Source organism: Phascolarctos cinereus, unplaced genomic scaffold, assembly GCF_003287225.1.
Source record: "Phascolarctos cinereus isolate Bilbo 61053 unplaced genomic scaffold, phaCin_HiC Scaffold_4;HRSCAF=312, whole genome shotgun sequence".
NCBI classification, from domain to species: Eukaryota; Metazoa; Chordata; class Mammalia; order Diprotodontia; family Phascolarctidae; genus Phascolarctos; species Phascolarctos cinereus.
In genome coordinates this window covers 268583451-268601946 of record NW_027555847.1, presented here as the reverse complement: position 1 = coordinate 268601946, position 18496 = coordinate 268583451, and the positions used below count along the sequence as shown (strand labels likewise).

Below are 18496 nucleotides of genomic sequence, written 5' to 3'. Positions count from 1 at the left end.
GCTAAGAGAAGCATTAAAGACTTTCATCTGTATTCTGCTATCTGTGGTTTTGATCCTGGGTAATTGAGAGAATGGTGGTCTAAGTGACAGATCAGAAAACCAGAAAGGAGCAATTGTGGTGGAAAGCAACATTCATGGAAAGAATAAAAGGATAACAGATTTAGAGTTGAAGGGAGTTTAGAGGAGAGAATAGAGGCTTAATTTGAGGTTTGTCAAGTTGGAGCTGCTGATGGACTGTCTACCCTTGTGGAAGTTTAAAATTAGGCAAAGAGATAAGGGGTACGGGATGATAAGGAGAGGTCTGATTAAGGGAGGCAGTGATTAGAAGCAAAATACACTTTTGAGGAGGGACAGGGTAGAGAGGAAGGAACAAGATAATGGGTTGGAGGGAGATACGCAAATCGTAACTGTTAATGTGAATGGGTTTAGTTCACCCATAAATTGGAAAGAGATAGCAGAATGGATTAGAAACCAGAATCCAACAACACTTGAAACAGAAAGACACACACAGGGTTAAAATAAATGGCTGGAGCAGAATCTATTATACTTCAGCTGAAGTAAACAAAGGTGGGGATAGCATTCATGATCTCAGACAAAAAGCAAAAGCAAAAATGGATCTAATTGAAAGGAATTATCAGGGAAATTAAATTTTGCTAAAATGTACCATAGACAATGAAATAATATCAAGGTTTTTGCAGCAAGCTTGTCTGATAAAAAACTCATTTCTCAAAGATATAAGTATAGAACTGAGTCAAATTTATAAAAATTAGAGCTATTCTCCAATTGATAAATGGTCAAAGAACCAGGCAGTTTTCAGAAAAAGAAATCAAAGCTATCTGTAGTCATATGAGAAAATGCTCTAATTCATTATTGATTAGAGAAATGCAAATTAAAACATCTCAGAGGTACCACCTCACACCTATCAGAAATGGTAAATGCTGGAGGAGATGAGGGAGAAATAGGTGAGAAATAGGCGTACTAATGAACTGTTGGTGGAGTTGTGAACTGGTCCAACTGTTCTGGAAAACAGTTTGGAACTATGTATGCCCTAAGGGCTATAAAACAATGCATACCTTTTGACCCAGCAATACTATTACTAAGTCTGTATCCCAAAGAGATCAAAGAAAAAAGAAAAGGGCGTACATGTACAAAAATACTGATTGCAGTTCTTATTGTTGTGGCAAAGAATTGGAAATCAAGGGGCTTCTCATTAATTGGGAAATGGCTGAGTAAGTTGTGGCACATGATTGGGATGGAATATTCTTGTGGTTTCAGAAATTACTTGGGGGATGGTTTCAGAAAAACATGGCAAGACCTATACAAACTAATGTAAAGTGAAGTGAGTAGGGACCAGGTGGTCATTGTTCACAGTAACAGCAGTGCTGTAATGGTGATCTATTGTAAAAGACGTGTCTATTCTGATAAGTACAGTGATGTAAGATAGTACAGTGATGTAAGATAGTACCAAAGGACTCTATTTTTCTTGCTTTTTTTGTAATATGGAAATATGTTTTACATGATTTCACGTGTATAATTGATATCATATTACTTGCATTCTCAGTGGGCTGGGGGAGAGAATTTGGAACTCAAAATTTAAGAAGAAAAGAATGTTTAAAATAAATAATAAATTTTAAAATAATAAAAAAAAGAAAATTAGGCAAGTAGGACTGAAACTTGGATGAGAAATACTAATCTGGGAGTCATGAGTTATTGTGTTGCCAGGAATTCCTTATTACAGTCATCTTCTTTCCCAGACACATCCTTCCTTCCTTCTGTCCATCCTTCTTTCTTCCCAGGGAAATTGGTATGAGTCAATAACATTTAGGGTTTTGTTTGTTTTTAAAGATTATATTTCTCTAAAGAATTTCCTAGTTCTTTACATGTTGTCACAACATGATGTGCACTGTAAGAGGCCTTGTGTGCTGGGTTGAGAGTTGACCTTTGGAGTCAGGTGAGCCTGGTTTCAGGTCCTTCCTCTGAAACCTACTGGCTTCGAGGTCCTGGGAAGATCACACTTCTTTCAGTTCCTAGGGCTACCTGTATGGATGTAATAATAGATTTAGACTCAAAAAAAACCCCCAAACCTCAGAGTATTCCTAAATAATATCTTAAATTATTCTGTTCATTTATCACCGTTGTTTTCTGAGCCTGACATTTGACACTTACTTTTTGTTGTTGTTCAGTTGTTTCAGACTCTTCAGGACCCCTTTTTGGCTTGTCATTTCCCTCTCCATCTCATTTACAGAAGACGAAATTGAGGCAAACAGGGTTAAGTGACTTGCCCAGGGTCACACAGGTAGTAAGTGTCTGAGGCCAGATTTGAACTTGGGAAGATGAGTCTTCCTGACTGCAGGCCAGGCACTGTATTCACTATGCCACCTAGCTGCCCCTTTGACACTTACTATGAATGCCCAAAATAAGAGTGTTAACCTTTGTAATGCGAATGCAGCTGTCTCACTAGTGTAAAACCCAGTGTTTGTTTTTTTTCAGGGTAATATTTGCATTTTGGAGTGTTTTTTAACAAAAAAAAAACCCTTTAATTCCAGTAGCTTGTATTAAGAACTGTATAAGCCTTGCAATTGGCATACCTATTTGAGATGAATGATTTTCTTTCGATGTAGCAAAAATGACCTTCAGTATTATTCATGAAATTCCTTTAAAAAGTCAATAAAAAGTGTCATCCACAGTTATTTGTGATCAAATATATTCAGTTTTATTTAGAATATTGTTGAATTTTATATTTCTTGATTTTTCTTTCCTTCTAGGTTAACATGCCCTCTTAATTCTGCAGTAGTTCTCGCATCATATGCAGTACAATGTAAGTAGCAAATACATATTTTAGTATGATAGTAGAGCATTGATCCACTCCTCTCATTAACAGGATTTCTGCTTCTGTCTGCTAAATTCTCAGCAAATCTAATTCTATAACACTTATTAGAGGTGCCAGCAAGATGTCTAGGTGGAAATGTCCAATAATTTCTTTTGCTGCTTCTACTTCTGCCTTCTGTGAGGTCCTTCTCTGACACACGACCCTGTTTGGTGGGCATATGGGAAACTAAACCCCAGAGTTGCCAAGCCTGGAATTATGAATAGGGAAAGGCATTAATGTTGATCACATGAGTGATATTTTTAAAGATGAGGTTAGATGAGATTGCAACAGTGGTGCTTTTTAAACATGGATTTTAGGAAAGGAATACTTTGTTTATAAATTTATAATTCTCCTGATAGGCAAATAATGGAAATAACTGGACAAAGAGAAAGTAGATGCAAGAAGAGATGTGGTAGGATTAACAAAAACAAGTTATTTGGGGGGGGGTAGTGATTAGTCTACCTGATTGGAGAAGTCAAATAATCTAGGATCCACTAAAACATGAAGCTTTTTCTTATACATACTAAGCTTGCTTTATGACTTAAGAAAATTTTTTCAATGCTATTAGTAGAAGTAGCATGTCATAGTGGATATAGAGCTTACCTCACCTCAGAGCCTAGGCTTGGGCTCCACCTCTGACCCATACCAACTCTGTTACTCTAGTGAAATCATTAGGAGGCACCAATTTATGTTGGTAGTGGAAATTCTCTTACCCATGAGTTCCTTGCACTAAATAAATCACAGGTGCAGGCACTATCCCTGTTAAGTAGATTGTAGGAATAGTCTAGATTATCTTTTCAGTTAAAAAAAAACTCTTTAAAGAATCAGCCAGTCCCTACTGTTCTCATGGCAATAATTCATGAATAGTAATCATGGACTTGGGGTGTTTGAGGTGCTGAGAGGTTAAGTGCTCATGGGATTTCCCAGTAATGATGAAATCACAGGTTTGGGTAGCAACAACAACAACAAAAAAGTCACACAGTAAATTTCAGATAAATTATATAACTATTCAGACTACTATGTATGGACTTTAAGGATTAAAGGTGAAGCCCTGAGAAAACCCATGACAATGGAAATGTTAGCGTGAAGGATAGGGAGGATGATTGATATTTATTTCCCTACGTACGTACATACAAACCACTAGTTGCATAGGAGCCCTTAAGAACAAACTCTTCTTATAACTGTAGATATTTATATATACAATTATATCTCAAAAAAAAAAAAAAGAATTCTCCTAGTGATCGCTGAATGGCAAAAGAATGATTTTTTTTTAAACAAAAGTCTTTTGAAGGGTCAGGCATGGATATTCCTGAAAGGAAGCCTCGTTGAATAATATTAATTATCCAGCAGTCTTGCAAGGTTAACTAAAGGAACACTGTGCTCTGAGTTGTTGGAACTGCTTAGTGATCAGTGTTAGAGAAAATAAAATGTTGGCATGTAAGGAGCATTGAGTAGAACTGAAAAGGTTAGATAATTAATACATTTGAGATGGGGGTCTTAAAAAGTTGGGGCAGTTGTGCTTTTATAACATATGAATTTTAGAGTAAGAAGAATTTTTGAAAAGGTTCTTATCCTTGTGTTTTTGTCAGCTCTTATCATGGTATCTCATACACAAACGATTGTTGAATTTAAGAAAAAGTAGAAAAAGGTCAGTCTTTTTAACTTTACCAGCAAATATATTAGAGGAAATTTTAAATTAATTAAATAAAGTGGCATTTTCTTAAATAAAGTGGAAATTTTTTATCAATTTGGTGGAACCTTGAAACATTTTAAAGTTGACTTGCCATTTAAGATTTATCCGTGCTTGGTAGGAATCTGTGGTAGACAGAACTGGCCTGTTTCAGATTCGGGTTCTTTTGCCTCAGCCTCCCTCCACTTGCTGCCCATCAGTTCTCTGTCATATTGCTCACTGTTTCTTGAATGATCTCTGCCCAGAGACTGAAGTTGTTCCTGGCTTCCTTTTTCCTTAAGTATTTCAACTCTTTCCCCACTCCCTGTGCTTTTGGTTTTTAAGGGCTCTTCCCGTTTCAAAGAGAAGTCATTTCATGAACTTTATCCTCCCCATAACATGTCCCCACTCTGATATTTATTTTCTTTTGTTGTCAGAGAAAAAAACAGCCCTTTCTAAAAGCTAAACCTTGGAATTGTCTTCTGGATCCTTGGGTCCTTGGGCTCATGGGATTGTAGGTTTAGAGCTAGAAGTTGTACTTAGGAGGTCATCTAGTCCTAACCCTCTTATTTTACAGATGAAGAAACTACCCCCTAGACAGAGGAAGGGACTTACCTGAGGTTACATAGGGATCAGATGGTAAAGCCTAGATTCACATTGTGGTCTTCTGACTCTAAATCCAGTATTCTTTCCACTTAATCATGCTGCTTAAGTTTGACTCCTTCTCTTTTCTCTTTTATAACCAGCATTTCACAGAGTTGTGTTGTTTTAGAATGTCTCTTGAATTTATCCCTTCTACTCTATCCCTGTTGTTACGATTCTTTTCCAGGTAATCCTCACCTCACACCTGGACTATTGTAACAATTTCTGGTCTGTCTGGTGCAGAAACTCTACCCCTGTCCATTGTATCCAGATTATTGTTTCCAGACTAATCTTCCTAAAATAACATCTGTCATGTCATTCTACTCTTTGTCAGTGTCCTGGATATCTACATAGAAAGTTTCGCTGCTGGTGATGAGGTTCTCCAAAGGGTCCCATTTATAGGTGGCGTCTTAATTTCATCCAGTTTCAAGACAGAACAGGACAAAGTCTCAATAAAATCTGTTGGTCTAACCATCCACATTATAAGAAAACAAAGTGGAATTTTTGTTTGTTTTAAAACGTATTATAGAAACTAATTTTTTTAAAGTGTGTTACAATATACAGTCAGACAGGAAGCTTTGACATATTCTTTGTGTCTTGAATAGATATTGAATAGTGCCCAGCATTGAATAAGAAGTGGAAATTAGACTAGGTTGTATGTGGGAAATTATATGGTCCTTTAAATGGCATCAAATTTCTCACTGATGCAAAAGCCCATGTTTTTAACACCAATATTCTCCAGGTGATGCTATATATGTCTGTGAATCATGGAACACCACGACCTCAGAAAAACCAAAATTGCCCCTGACTCAAAGGAAAATGGAAAAATGCACGGTTGTTGTAAGTAGGAGGCTGTAGTTTATAACCGATGATGACTTGGCATTTGAAAACTGCTATAACAGATATCGTCAGGGATGTGTGTGACTGGAAAAGGAGGTAGGGTAGTCATATATTAAGAGTGAAGGACTGCCCCAGTATTGTCTTGATACATCAGAAATAGACAAAGGACCAGAGGAGAGGGCCTCCAGTACATTCTTTACAAAGAATTTACAGACAGACGTGAATAGGAATCCTACAGAATAGGAAGGCAGTATTGGTTGTGAACTGCATCAGTAGGATGAATGAGGTCATAAATCCATTTGTTGCATAGTACATCAAGTCTAAACTCCTTTTCTTGGCTTCTATAACCTTCACACCCTGGTCTCCTGTCTGTCCTACCATTTGGTAACATAGTGGATAAAGTGCTGCACACAGAGTCCAGAAGACCTTATTCTGAATCAAGCCACAGACACTTTGTAGAGTACAACTCTGGGCAAGTCACTGGGCAACCTCTCTCTGCCTTAGTTTCCTTATCTGTAAAATAGGGGTAACAATAGTGCCTACTTCTCAGTGTTACTTACAAGGATAAAATGAGATGATATTTGTAAATCCCTTTGCAAACTATATAAATATTATATATATTATATATAAAGTGCTATATAAATATTAGTAGTAGTAGTAGTATTACTAGTAGTAATAGTATTAGTAGGTGGTGTTGTTTTTCCCATTCTTCTCTGAAGCTAATTGCTCCAATTGGGTCAGCCTTCTCTCCCTATCCCTCACCATTCCAAAACCCATTAACTCCTTTCCTTATTTGATTCCCCTGGCCTGGCACATAGTAGATGCTTAATAAATCCATCCTTCTTACCTTCCTTCCTTTCTCCATTCTCTCCTTCCCTCCTTTCCTTCCTCCCCCTCCCTCCTTTCCTTCCCTTCCTCACCTCCTTCCTTCCCTCCCTTTTCCCATCTCTCCCTCCCTTCCTTCCTCCTTTCCTCTTCCCCTACTTCCTTTTTCCCTCCTTTACTTTCTGTGTCCCTCCTTCCCTTCTTTCTTTCTTCACTTTTTTATTTCTTCTGTCCCTCCCTTCTTCCCTTTTCCTTCCTCTTTCCCTCTCTCTTTTCTGCCCTACCTTTGAGTTAGAAGGAAAAAATGTAAACTATTACATGATAAGTGATTACATAATTGAAAAACAAGATGCTAACTTAGATCCAAGAAGAAAGGTTATTAAAGAGATAATGGATACTCCTGACAATCACTACCTGCAATTTTAATACTCTAATATTTACTTATGATAATAGTTGATATTTACATGCTTCACTCCCACCTTCCCAACATAACTTGTTGGTTATAGACTAGAATAAATTTTGCTTCATTACATTTTGTCTTATAAAATCATAATCAAAATCACCATAAAAATCTTACCACTCGATCATTGTTTCATCATTTATCTTTAAAATGTAAAGGTCCCATAACTTCAAAACCTTTGAAATCCTCGTTTCACAATTATTCCATTTTTGGAGTATTATTGAGTGAATAACACTTAACATACTGTTTTATACTGCTTTCTGAATTGGTTCAAATAAATTTATTTTCTCTGATTAAGCTATTAATTTAAATTCTTAGAGCCTAAATCTGAATCAAGACTTCTGGGAACCCCTGCATTTCTTTTGTCTTCTTCACAACACCTGATACAGTACTAGAAACTTGAATTGAACCTTTGCTTTCATTGGTATAGGCCACTCCTATTAAGGAAGCTCCCTCTCCCAGTGCTCATGGCGTCCATTTTGAAATATTTAGTCTTAGAGGGTTTGTCTGGGGCGTTGAAATGTTAAGAGACTTGCCCAGGGTCGTATAGCCACAGTATGTGTCAGAGACAAAACTGGAACCCATGTTTTCCTGACATTGGAGGCCAGCTCTTTATTCACTATGCCATGTTGTCCATCTGTACCCCAGAAATGTAGTAGTCATTTAAGACATGCTTATCGATTGCTTTAATCTTAGAATCTTAGTTACAGAGTCACAGAGCTGGAAAGCACCTTCGAGGTCACCTAGTCTGAGAGTTTACGGTATTACCCACGTTGCATGTGTCCAAGTCCTCGTGACTCATTTTCTCTAATTTAAAAGTTTCTTAGCTTCCTTCTTCTTTTTTAGAGGAAGTAACCTCTGTTTTTCTGACTTTGCTTCTTTATCTGCTACCTGCCTATTCTGTGTTACTTGAATTTTAAATACAGTCCAGCATGATTTAGTGAGAAAGGAGCCAGAAGTCTTGGATTTAAAATCTGGCTGTGCCACATAGGAGCTGAATGATCTTCTACGGGTTAATTTTTTGGGGTCCTAGTTTCCTGTGTGTAAAAATGTGGGGTTGGAGTAAGTAATAGCAGAGGTCTCTTCCAACTCTAACTTTTCCACATTTATGATTATGATCCCATGAATTTATTAAAGCTGTTGCTGCTAGCAGCTGGCATCTTTTATAAATTCTCTGGTACAAACTGTTCCAGCAAAACACTTCCTCAGCGGAACACTTTCTCAATAAGCTGTTACCTCTAATATAAAAAAAAATTTTAAAGCAAATATTTGATAAGGTTTTGAGTACTTCCTGGAAGACAGTGAAGTAGTCACAAGTCAAAGAACCAATTTTCCTCAACAGTAACCACGGACAAGGTGGGACTGGGGAGAAAGGTAGGGAGGAGAGAGAGACACACACACACAGACAGACAGAAACAAGCCCATTAAAAAAAATAATATGCTGTGAGAGGAACTCAGCTTAATCTGCCCACTTGTCATTGCTGCTGAGACAGAGTACTAGCCTTGTTCCTGGAGGCTTGTGCTCCCCATTGTGGGTATAAGATGCTACAAAGTGGTTTCTGCATCCTGGCAGTGGAGCAAATATGGAGGAGTGAGGGACCATACAAGCTTTGCTGCAGCATCCTGGTCTGGGACTAAGCTAGGGAGGGGACAGCAAAAGAGAAGTCATCTAAGTTGCCTCTACAATTCTATGGTATACTTCCTCCACAAGCATATTAATCCCCTAGGTGGAGGGATAAGAAGGGGCAAAAAGGAGATCTGGAATCTATCACTGCTGCCATAGCCACTTTTCTACTCCCTAAGGAGCTAGAATAGGAACAGAGTAATGGAGGGAAATCTGGATTTGAAGTCAGTAAGACCTGAATTCAGAGACCTGCCTCAGATACTTACTTGCTCTGCAAACCTAGGGAATTCACTTTACCTCAGTTTCTTCACCTCTAAAATGGGGATGATAATAGCACTTCCTTGGGTGATTGTGAGGATAGAATGAGATAATATATGTAAAGCACTTTGCAAGACTTTGAAATGCTGGAGAAATATCAGCTGTCATCCATAAAGTGGATATAAGGATAACACCTACCTCCCAGATTTGTTGTGAAGATCAAATTAAACATTTTTATTTTTACGTGTGTGTGTGTGTGTGTGTGTAGCGCTTTGTAACTGTAAAGCTCTGTGTAAATGTTAGGTATTGATAGAGGAGTTGGCAAGTATTTGTCCATTTCTGGGATTGAGAGAGGGTCCAAAGATGGGGCTACCGCCATTTTATCTTCTCCAGCCACCATTAAAACCATTGCTGTCTGGTCACATTTTCTCTTCCTCTTCCTCTTCTACCCCTCTTTGGGATGGACAGAGATGAAGAGGGAGCAGGATTAGGAGCCATTATCCAAAGACCAGGCCAGAGCAAGTGGGAAAGGGGGAGAGAGAGCGAGCAAGGAAGAGTCTGTAGAACCTTCCTGGCAACAAGAAGGAGGAAGAGAGTAAGCGTGTACTATGTGTCAGACACTGGCCTATGTGCTCTTTACAAATATTATCTCATTTGAACCTCATGACAACTCTGTGAGGTAGGGGCTGGTATTATCCCCATTTTATGGTTGAGGAGACTGAGGCAAACAGAGTAAGGCACTTGCCTGGGGTTACACCTATATCATCTTGCATTTTTGGAAGAAGTGAAAGGAATAAATGTAGTTGAGGAAAGTTCAGAGTTGGGGGCAGCTAGGTGGCGCAGTGGATAGGGCACTGGCCTTTGAGTCAGGAGGACCTGCATTCAAATATGGCTCAGACACATAATACTTACTAGCTGTGTGATTCTGGGCAAGTCACTTAACCCCATTGCCTAGTGCCCCCCCAAAAAAAAAGAAAAATAGAATGAGTTCAGTCATTAGATTAGTCAGTCATGAAGTGTTTGTTAAGAGACTATTACTGTACCAGGACCGGGAGAAAAGAGAAGAAGGAAGAAGATAGTTTTTGATTAAGGATAGTTTACAGGGATTAGACCTGTTATTTCATGAGTATAGGGAACTCCTGCATGCATAAGACATTTCTTACTCCATGCCAATACTTTTGCTTCACTTTATAGTCTTAGAATGTTACTTAGAGTGTGGGAGGCTCAGTGATCTACCTGGGAGTCACAGAACCAGTATGTATTAGAGAAAGGGCTTGAATTTAGGTTTCCAGTGTCCAATGCCAGCATTCTTTCCTGTATCTCATGCCTTCATTAGAGGAAATAATTAGAAAAATATTTCCTCGAATGTAAAACAGTAATCAGTCCACAGGCAAAGAAAATTAATAGGGCTTCAGCATGCAGGAATTAAAAACTGCAGTCTCCCAGACATATAATTATCAAATTTCTGAATGATAAAGATAGTTTTTAAATAGTCAAGAAAGAAAAATAAATTACCTATTTGCCCCTGGGCCATGGGTGGCATATACAATAAAGCACTGATTAGAATCTCCCCAGGTTTTTCACTAATTAAATGAAAAAGTAGGCAGAATTGCTCAAAAAATGCATAGGCCTTAAGGATAGAGGATCAGATCTAAAAATTGCATGTAGAATTAAAGGAATTTATTGGAAAAAAATCAAATTTAAAGAGATCACCACAGCTGGGAAGCAAGCAACTTCAGATCAATGAGATGTTTGTTACTAATTAAATAGTAGGGTAGTCTAGTCTGTCATAGTTGAGACTATAAAGTACTATATGTAAGATTTTATTACAAATAGAAACAAATTAGGATTTGAGATATAATTATGTACATTATAATAGGGAAGAAGAAAAGAATCAAGATTTATTTCTAGGCTTATTTACAAGGCTTGGCAGGGGTGGGTAAGCAAAGACAGCCAAAGAACTGCTAAATGAAACTGCTATTTGGCCCAAAGGGAGTGAAACTACAGGGACTTACTACTTTACAGGATGAAAGCTTAACTTATAGGATAAGTTTATTCATTTACAACAGTAGAATTTTTTTTATTTTTTGGTTATTTATCTAGTCCTGTGATTTGACCATAGCAGGGGAACTCCTGGTTTGAAAAGTCCCTCTACTAAAACAAATAGGCAACTAGTATGTAATTTATAGCCTAGAGTCTACATGTGGGGTCATGAAAAATTTGGCAAATGTAAAAGGTTTCTGAATGCACATCAACCAAAAATTAATTCAAAATCAAATGGGTAATGAATCCAAGGTGTTTCTAAGCAGCACTTGATCACTTCATTCCAACTTCACTGCAGCCTTGGTTCTGAATACAAAGCATGCCCATTTTGCACTGTGCATGCCCTCAGGCCATGCAACACCAAATAAAGATGCCAGATCCAAAAGAGGGATCATGAGTGGAAAAAGTTTAAGAAGCCCTGCTCTAGTCTAGAGCACCAAGATATTAAATGACTTGCCTGGAGTGAGACACCTTCCCCCACCTCTCATGACGCTACATTCCTAGCCATCCTTTCCTGTACTGGTTGTACCTTCTTTCACATCCTCCCTAACTGACCTTTAGATACAACTGGTGCATTATTGCTACTTTCAGATTCACCCTGTACCACCATCACTTGGCAGTCTCTCCTTCTCACTCGATACAGATCCTTGTGGCTGTCTACTGATACCCAGACCTGTCTCCCTCCTTTCCAAATAGGGCAGTCTTTTTCGCTATTTTGAGTCCTTTTCTTATGCTAAGACACTATATAATACACGTTACTGTTCCCTTAAATACCCCCCTCCCAACTTGTTAGTTGCACCATCTTTTCAACTCATATTATCTTCTTTGCCAGCTTTGGACAGAGATGGCCATATCTTTCGCCTCGCCATCGTTCTCAGGTATTCCACACGTTCAAGAATTTCAAAGTTCTTTCATCTTTGTCATTCTTTCTCCCCCTCTATGCTTCGTATTTCTAAACCTAGTCTTCATTCTTATTATGACCTCCAGTCTATCTGCCTTGCAGTATTCTCTCTTCTTCAATCTTGATTCCTTGGCTGACCAGTTGAACTGCGTTCTGTCCTTTATTTTGGAATCTTCTGCTCCTTTATCTTGTCACCAGTCATGTCTCACCAAACTCTAACCCTGGATCACTCCCACTGTCTGCCTCTTTACTTCCTTTGCTACTGAACAGATTCGGAAGAAGTAAGAAGTCACAAAACTATGCTGACTAGACCTACTAAAAGTTTGTTACTTAATTACAAACTGAAACCCTCACTGAAACAAGCCAATTTTCCTACTGCTCTCCAACTGAATCTTTGTTCTACTTCCTACAGAGACTGTTCCACAAATATTCTCTTTTCTTTTCTAGCTGTGTAGTACTCTGTGCCCCCACACATACATATACTCTTTCAGGTGAGGGAATTCCTTTATAATTCACCATAAAGAATGAGAGCATTAGTTGTTAACTCCCTCTTCTTTCCCTCTCCTCATCTTACATTCCTGTGTTTTCACCCTTCCGCACCTTTTCATTATTCACTGTAGTTTCTGATGAAGAGATGGTCCTTCTTTCCAAAGACAATCCCTCTAGGTGTGCCTTTGATCCCATCTACTTCCAGTTCTCTAGCAAACTGCCCCCTCAGTCATTCCCTCTTTATAATCTTCAGTCTTCTTATCAGTGCCTTCCCTGTTGCTGACAAACACCCCCAAATGTCTCCCATTCTTAAAAACCCTGATTAGATCTCAGCATCCCCACTGTCGTCTCATATATTGTATCCCTTTCTCAGCTAACCTCCTTGAAAAAGCTGTTTAAATTCAATTCCCCTACTTCCTCTTTTCTCTCCTAAACCTTCTGCGTTCTGACTCGTTATTCAATTGATACTTCTCTCTCCAAAGTTATTCGTGGTTTTTGAATTGCCAAATCTCATGACCTGTTCTCAGTTTGTCATCCTTCTTGCCCCTCTTCCTCATTTGACACTTGGCTGCCTTCTTCTCCTCCTAAATACTTTCTCCTCTCTGGGTTTTCATGATACTATACTTCTTTGGTTCTCCTCCTACATATCTAATTGTTCTTCTTTGATCTCCTTGGATAAGCTCATTATCCATGACCCAGACCGTGTGTAACCACAAGGGCATGTCCTAGGCTCTCTTCTCTTTTCTTTCTTTAATCTCTCTCGACGATCTGATCTGTTCTCATGGCTTTCTTCAGTTATGATGTCTATTTAGATGACACCCAGATTTATAAATCTAGTCCTACTTTTCTCCCTTGAGTTCCAGTCTCATTTCACTAACTGCCTAATAGAAATTTTATTCTTCCAACCCTTAGACATCTCAAAGGTACCGTGACCAAAATTGAACTCTTATTAACTTCCCTCCCCAAACTCATGCCTCTTACACACTTCCCTATTATTGTCATGAGCACCAGCATCTTGTTGATTACCTAGGTTTGCACCCTTGGTGTTATCCTTGACCTCTTGCTCTCACTTGCTGCACCAGTCGGTTGGCCAATCAGTTGCCAATTTAAAACAGTTTTTTTCTTTTATTATAGACTTAAATATATAATAGAGAAAAAAGAAACATTATAAACTTAAATATTGAAACTTAAATACAAAATAAGAAAAAAAAGCAGGTCATATACAGCAGAATATGAGAGGATTCAAAATATATAGCAATAAATTTCCATTTCAAGAAAGCCTGTATAATAAATACTATGCATTGTGTTGAGAGCTGTACATCTTTTCTTTCCTTCCTTGTAAGTTTTCTTTTGTTCACTGCTGTGCACTTTTTACTTTGTTGTCTTTTTCCCCTTCCTTCTTGTTCCCCACCCCCAAAGGCTACAATTAAGCACGGGTATATTTCTATGTGGATGTAGATATGTAGTTGCCAGTTTTTATTTCTCTTCTCTTGTCAGTGCTCCCTTTCTCCATTCTTATAGCCACCATCCTAATACAGGCCCTGAACTAAGGTTGCTTTTCACCAGGACTATTGTAGCAGTCTCCTCATTGATTTCCCTACCTCAAGTCTCTCCTCTCTCTAATCCAGCTGCCAAAATGATTTTTCCGCAGGGCAGGTCATACATGTCACTTCCCTACTCAGGGAGCTCTGATGGACTTCTTCTCATCTCTACGATGAGATGTTAATTCCTTAGTTTGGTATACCCAACCTGAGCCTTCTTTGTCTTTCTTTTTTTCTTTTTTTTAATTTTTTTTTTGCTTTTTGGTGAGGCAATCAGGGTTAAGTGACTTGCCCAGGGTCACACAACTAGTAAGTTATCAAGTGTCTGAGGTCAGATTTGAACTCAGGTCCTCCTGACTCCAGGGTCTGTGCTCTATCTACTGCACCACCTAGCTGTCCCCCAGATTCTCTGTCTTTAAACGTCTTTTTTTGTGGGGGGAGGTTGAGGCAGTCAGAGTAAGCGACTTGCCCAGGGTCACATAGCTAGTGAGTGTTCTATATCTAAGACCGAATTTGAACTCGGGTCCTCTTGACTCCAGGGCCAGTGCTCTAACCACTGTTACCACCCAGCTTCCCTGTCATTCTAATCTGACACATTACTCCCTTCCACTGTACTGGTCAGTTTACTGTTCTCATACAAAATAGTCCTTCTCCTGGGTTTCCGTGCAGCACTGGCTGCCTCCATGGTTAGAATGCTCTCTTTCATCATCTCACCTTCTCAGTATTGGGATTCCTTCAGGCCTCAACTCAGTGCCACCTTCTGCAGGAGTCCTTCCCCGGTCCCTCAGTAACTGTGCCCTTCTAAGGCTGGCTTCTGTCTGCTCTGTATATATTTAGCACATGCTCATTAATGTAGAATATGTACTGTTTCCTCCATTTGAACCAAACGACTAGAAATCTCTAAACATAGCTTAGGTCTCCTCTGTACGTATTTTGTTTATACTTGTTTGTTCGTAATATTTGTGTTCTCTGCCCCAGTAGGGCAGTAGGCCCACTGAAGCCAGAGACTGTTTTCACTTTTAATTCATATACTTAATGTTTCACACAGTGCTTGGCAGATAAATGCTTAATAAATATTAAATAATGGATTGTTGATGGGTTGTTCAGACAGATCATCTTAACTCTAAGGCTTGGCTTTCTATCACTATACCATACTGCCTCTAGCAGGAGAAATAGTTATAGGGGGAGAAAAAGATGTTTTTACCTCTTTATTTTACCTCATATTAAGAACAAAAATTCCAGGAGGCAAATCAAATTTAATAACTATGGATGGTCTGACTTGTCCCATTAAAAGGAAGAGAGTTATGAGGTGGTTTAAAAAATGAAATACATTAAAATGTTGTGTAGAGGAAAAAATTCAATGGAAAAAACATATATGCAGATTAGCATTAATTGATCTAAAATATATATATAACCGCGATTTTTTTTTTAAAAGGAAAGACAGTAACATCTGATAAAAATGGATTCAAACTAGTAACATTAAGGACACAAAATGGTATTATACAGTGCTGAAAGGAACTTTTATGAATATATATATATATATATATATAAATGCAATAGTATCAGTATTTGAATATATCAAGCATTTCAAAATTAAAATATTAAAAGAGACATTAACAGCATAAGAAGCAATAAATAAGAATGTAACAATAGGAGATATAAACATTTCGTTATAAGAAATTAGAAATAACAAGAATTTTAAAAAATAAGACTACATGGAGACTCAAAATATTTCCATTGAACAGCTAAAAGGAAATTAGAAATTTAAAAGACTATGTTAAATTGCAATGGTAATACCATTTATCAGAATTTCTAACTAGAGCCAAAACCATTCTTTGAGGCAAATTTGTAGTGCTAGCTGCCTGTGTTAATAAAAGAGAAGAAAACTAAAGTAAGTATGCCCATAAAGTCATTATAGAAGGAACAGCATAATAGTGCAAAAGAAAAGAGAAAATGAGATAATAAAGATAAAAACAGAAATAAAATGTTAAATTAACAAACTGAACAAAAATTATCTTAAAAGATGAAACCATTAATAAGTTTAATCAAAAGAAAGAATGTGAAAACAGAAATTAAAAAAATAAAAAGGATCCTGACAAGCAAAAAAGAAATTTGGAATGTCAGCAGAGAATATTGCACACAACTTTCTGCTAATAAATTTGAAAAATTCAGTGAAAAAGATGAGTATGTTACTGAGACTGCTAGAGTAAGACAGAGATAATTTGAGTAAGCCAATTTCACAGCAAGAAATACGAGTCAGCACTCAGTTATCTATCACACAGGAACACCTGGCCCAGATGAGCTTATGGGTCAGTTTTTCCAAATTTAAAAAAAAACCAAAAAACAAGCAGATCTTACATTACATAGATTATTTCTCAATATCAAGAAAGAAGGAATGCTGCCATTCTTCTTGAGACAAACTTCCTCTTATTTCCAACACCTGTTAAGAAGAGATTTTTTAAATGCTGAACAAAATATTAGCAGATGGAATAATGCAACAATTTAATAAAAATCATTCATTGTAACCATGTAATATTTATAGTAGGCTTGCAAGGATGTTTTAACATTAGGAAAAAATAAATCTGCTAGGTGATACTCACAAGAAAAATAAATGAATACAGCATTCATCTTATAATGAGAACCTTAAGAATAATAGTTATAGGAATTTCTGCACCATAGAAAATTTCTAACTAAAACCTAAAGACATTTCATGTAAGAAAATATTAAGCATTTTCACTGAGAACAGGTCTAAAACAAGGGTACCTGCTTTTGTTACTTTAACATTGTATCAGATGTGCTAAGAGTTTGATTTTTGTTTTGTTTTTTGAGACTCATGTTCCCATTTTACCCCAGCTAGCAGTCTAGCGTCCACTCACAAGTCTGCCTGCACTGTTGATTTACACAGAAACTTTGACCTGATCCATTTCTGAGCAAGGTCATTTGCCCCTTTTTTAGGTAGCCTGCTTTTCCTCCTGCTCTGAGGGGCTTTCTGTATTGGTGCTATACTTAGTACAGACACTACAAGGAGGGCTTTTCAGAACTCTGAAACTCAATAAATCCATCATCAGCCCGGATTCCCCATTACCAGGGATTATAGGAATGTACCCAGCAGCAATTTGTAATAAAGCCCCCCCCAAAAAAAAGGGAAAAAAAAGAAATTAAACAGATTGACATAAGAAGCAAGTAGGTGGTACAATGGATAGAACCCTGGGCCTGAAGTAAGGAAGACCTAAGTTCAGTTCCAGCCTCAGACACTTAGTAGCTGTGTGGCCCTGGGAAAGTCACTTTATCTTTGTTTGCCTCAATTTCCTCATCTGTAAAAGGGGGATAATAATAGCACCTACTTTTCAGGGTTGTTGGGAGGATCAAATGGGATAATAATTGTTAGCACAGTTCCTGGAATTTAGTAAGCGCTATGTAAATGTTTGCAATTGTTATTATTAGGTAAGTTATAATGAAATTTATGTGGAAAAACAAAATGGGTAGCATTTTTAAAGGGATAATTTAGGAGAGAAAAGTCAAAGTTGTATTTGTCCTCCTAGACTTTAAAACATAAGATGCAACAGTTCATATAAGAACAGTCTGATAATGGGCAAAAATATTTTTTTTAAAAAGGAGAAAAAGAGATAAGTAGAACAGAAGAGAATCAGAGAGATAAGACCAAGTAGGTATAAAAGATTATACTTGGTAACTCCGGAGAACATGATAGCAGCTAGAGAAAAGATTCGTTATTTGACAGATTTAAGAACACCATCTAGAACATAGCAATAAATAAATTCGTATCTTTGTCTTATACCTTATGCTGCAATCAATTCCAGCTGGGTCCATATAATTTTTTTTAAAATATAAAAAAATATAAGAAAAACTATTTTTAAAAAAAGGATGTTTATCTACACTCTGGAAAGCAGATCATTTTTAATGACTGAATGCATAAAAATTATTAGGTAGAGGGATTTTAGTACAAAAATAAAGTTCTACAGAAAAAAATATAAAAATAAAAAGTAGAAAAATTCTGCAGCAAATATAATAGATAAAATCATAATATTTAAAATATGAGAAACTCAGATAATCCAAGTCACTTTTGCTTAATGGTCAAAGGGATACAATCATTTTACAACAGAAACTATCACATACATAATTACTTTTAAAATATTCATTATGACTCATGACCAAACCCCCTGACACATTTAACACAAAACAACTTTGAAGTACCACTTCCTACCTATCAAATTGACCTATCAGTTGAGAAGCAACTAAAAGTAACACAATTATGTGGTGGCAGGATTTGGAGAAACAGGTACACTCGTAGTTTTCTTCATAGAATTGTAAATTGGT

General features: G+C 37.4%; 1 protein-coding gene across 5 annotated transcripts in view; it reads left to right on the top strand.

Annotated features, from left to right (window-relative positions):
* The window catches only part of PTPN3 (protein tyrosine phosphatase non-receptor type 3), a 288986-nt gene that overhangs the window by 147363 nt on the left and 123127 nt on the right, over positions 1–18496 (top strand). For all 5 annotated transcript variants that reach the window (XM_021004563.2, XM_021004569.2, XM_021004570.2 and 2 more), the window contains exon 7: positions 2766–2818. In XM_021004563.2, coding sequence (XP_020860222.1) covers positions 2766–2818 — 53 coding nt within the window. The remainder of the gene's footprint in view (positions 1–2765; positions 2819–18496) is intronic.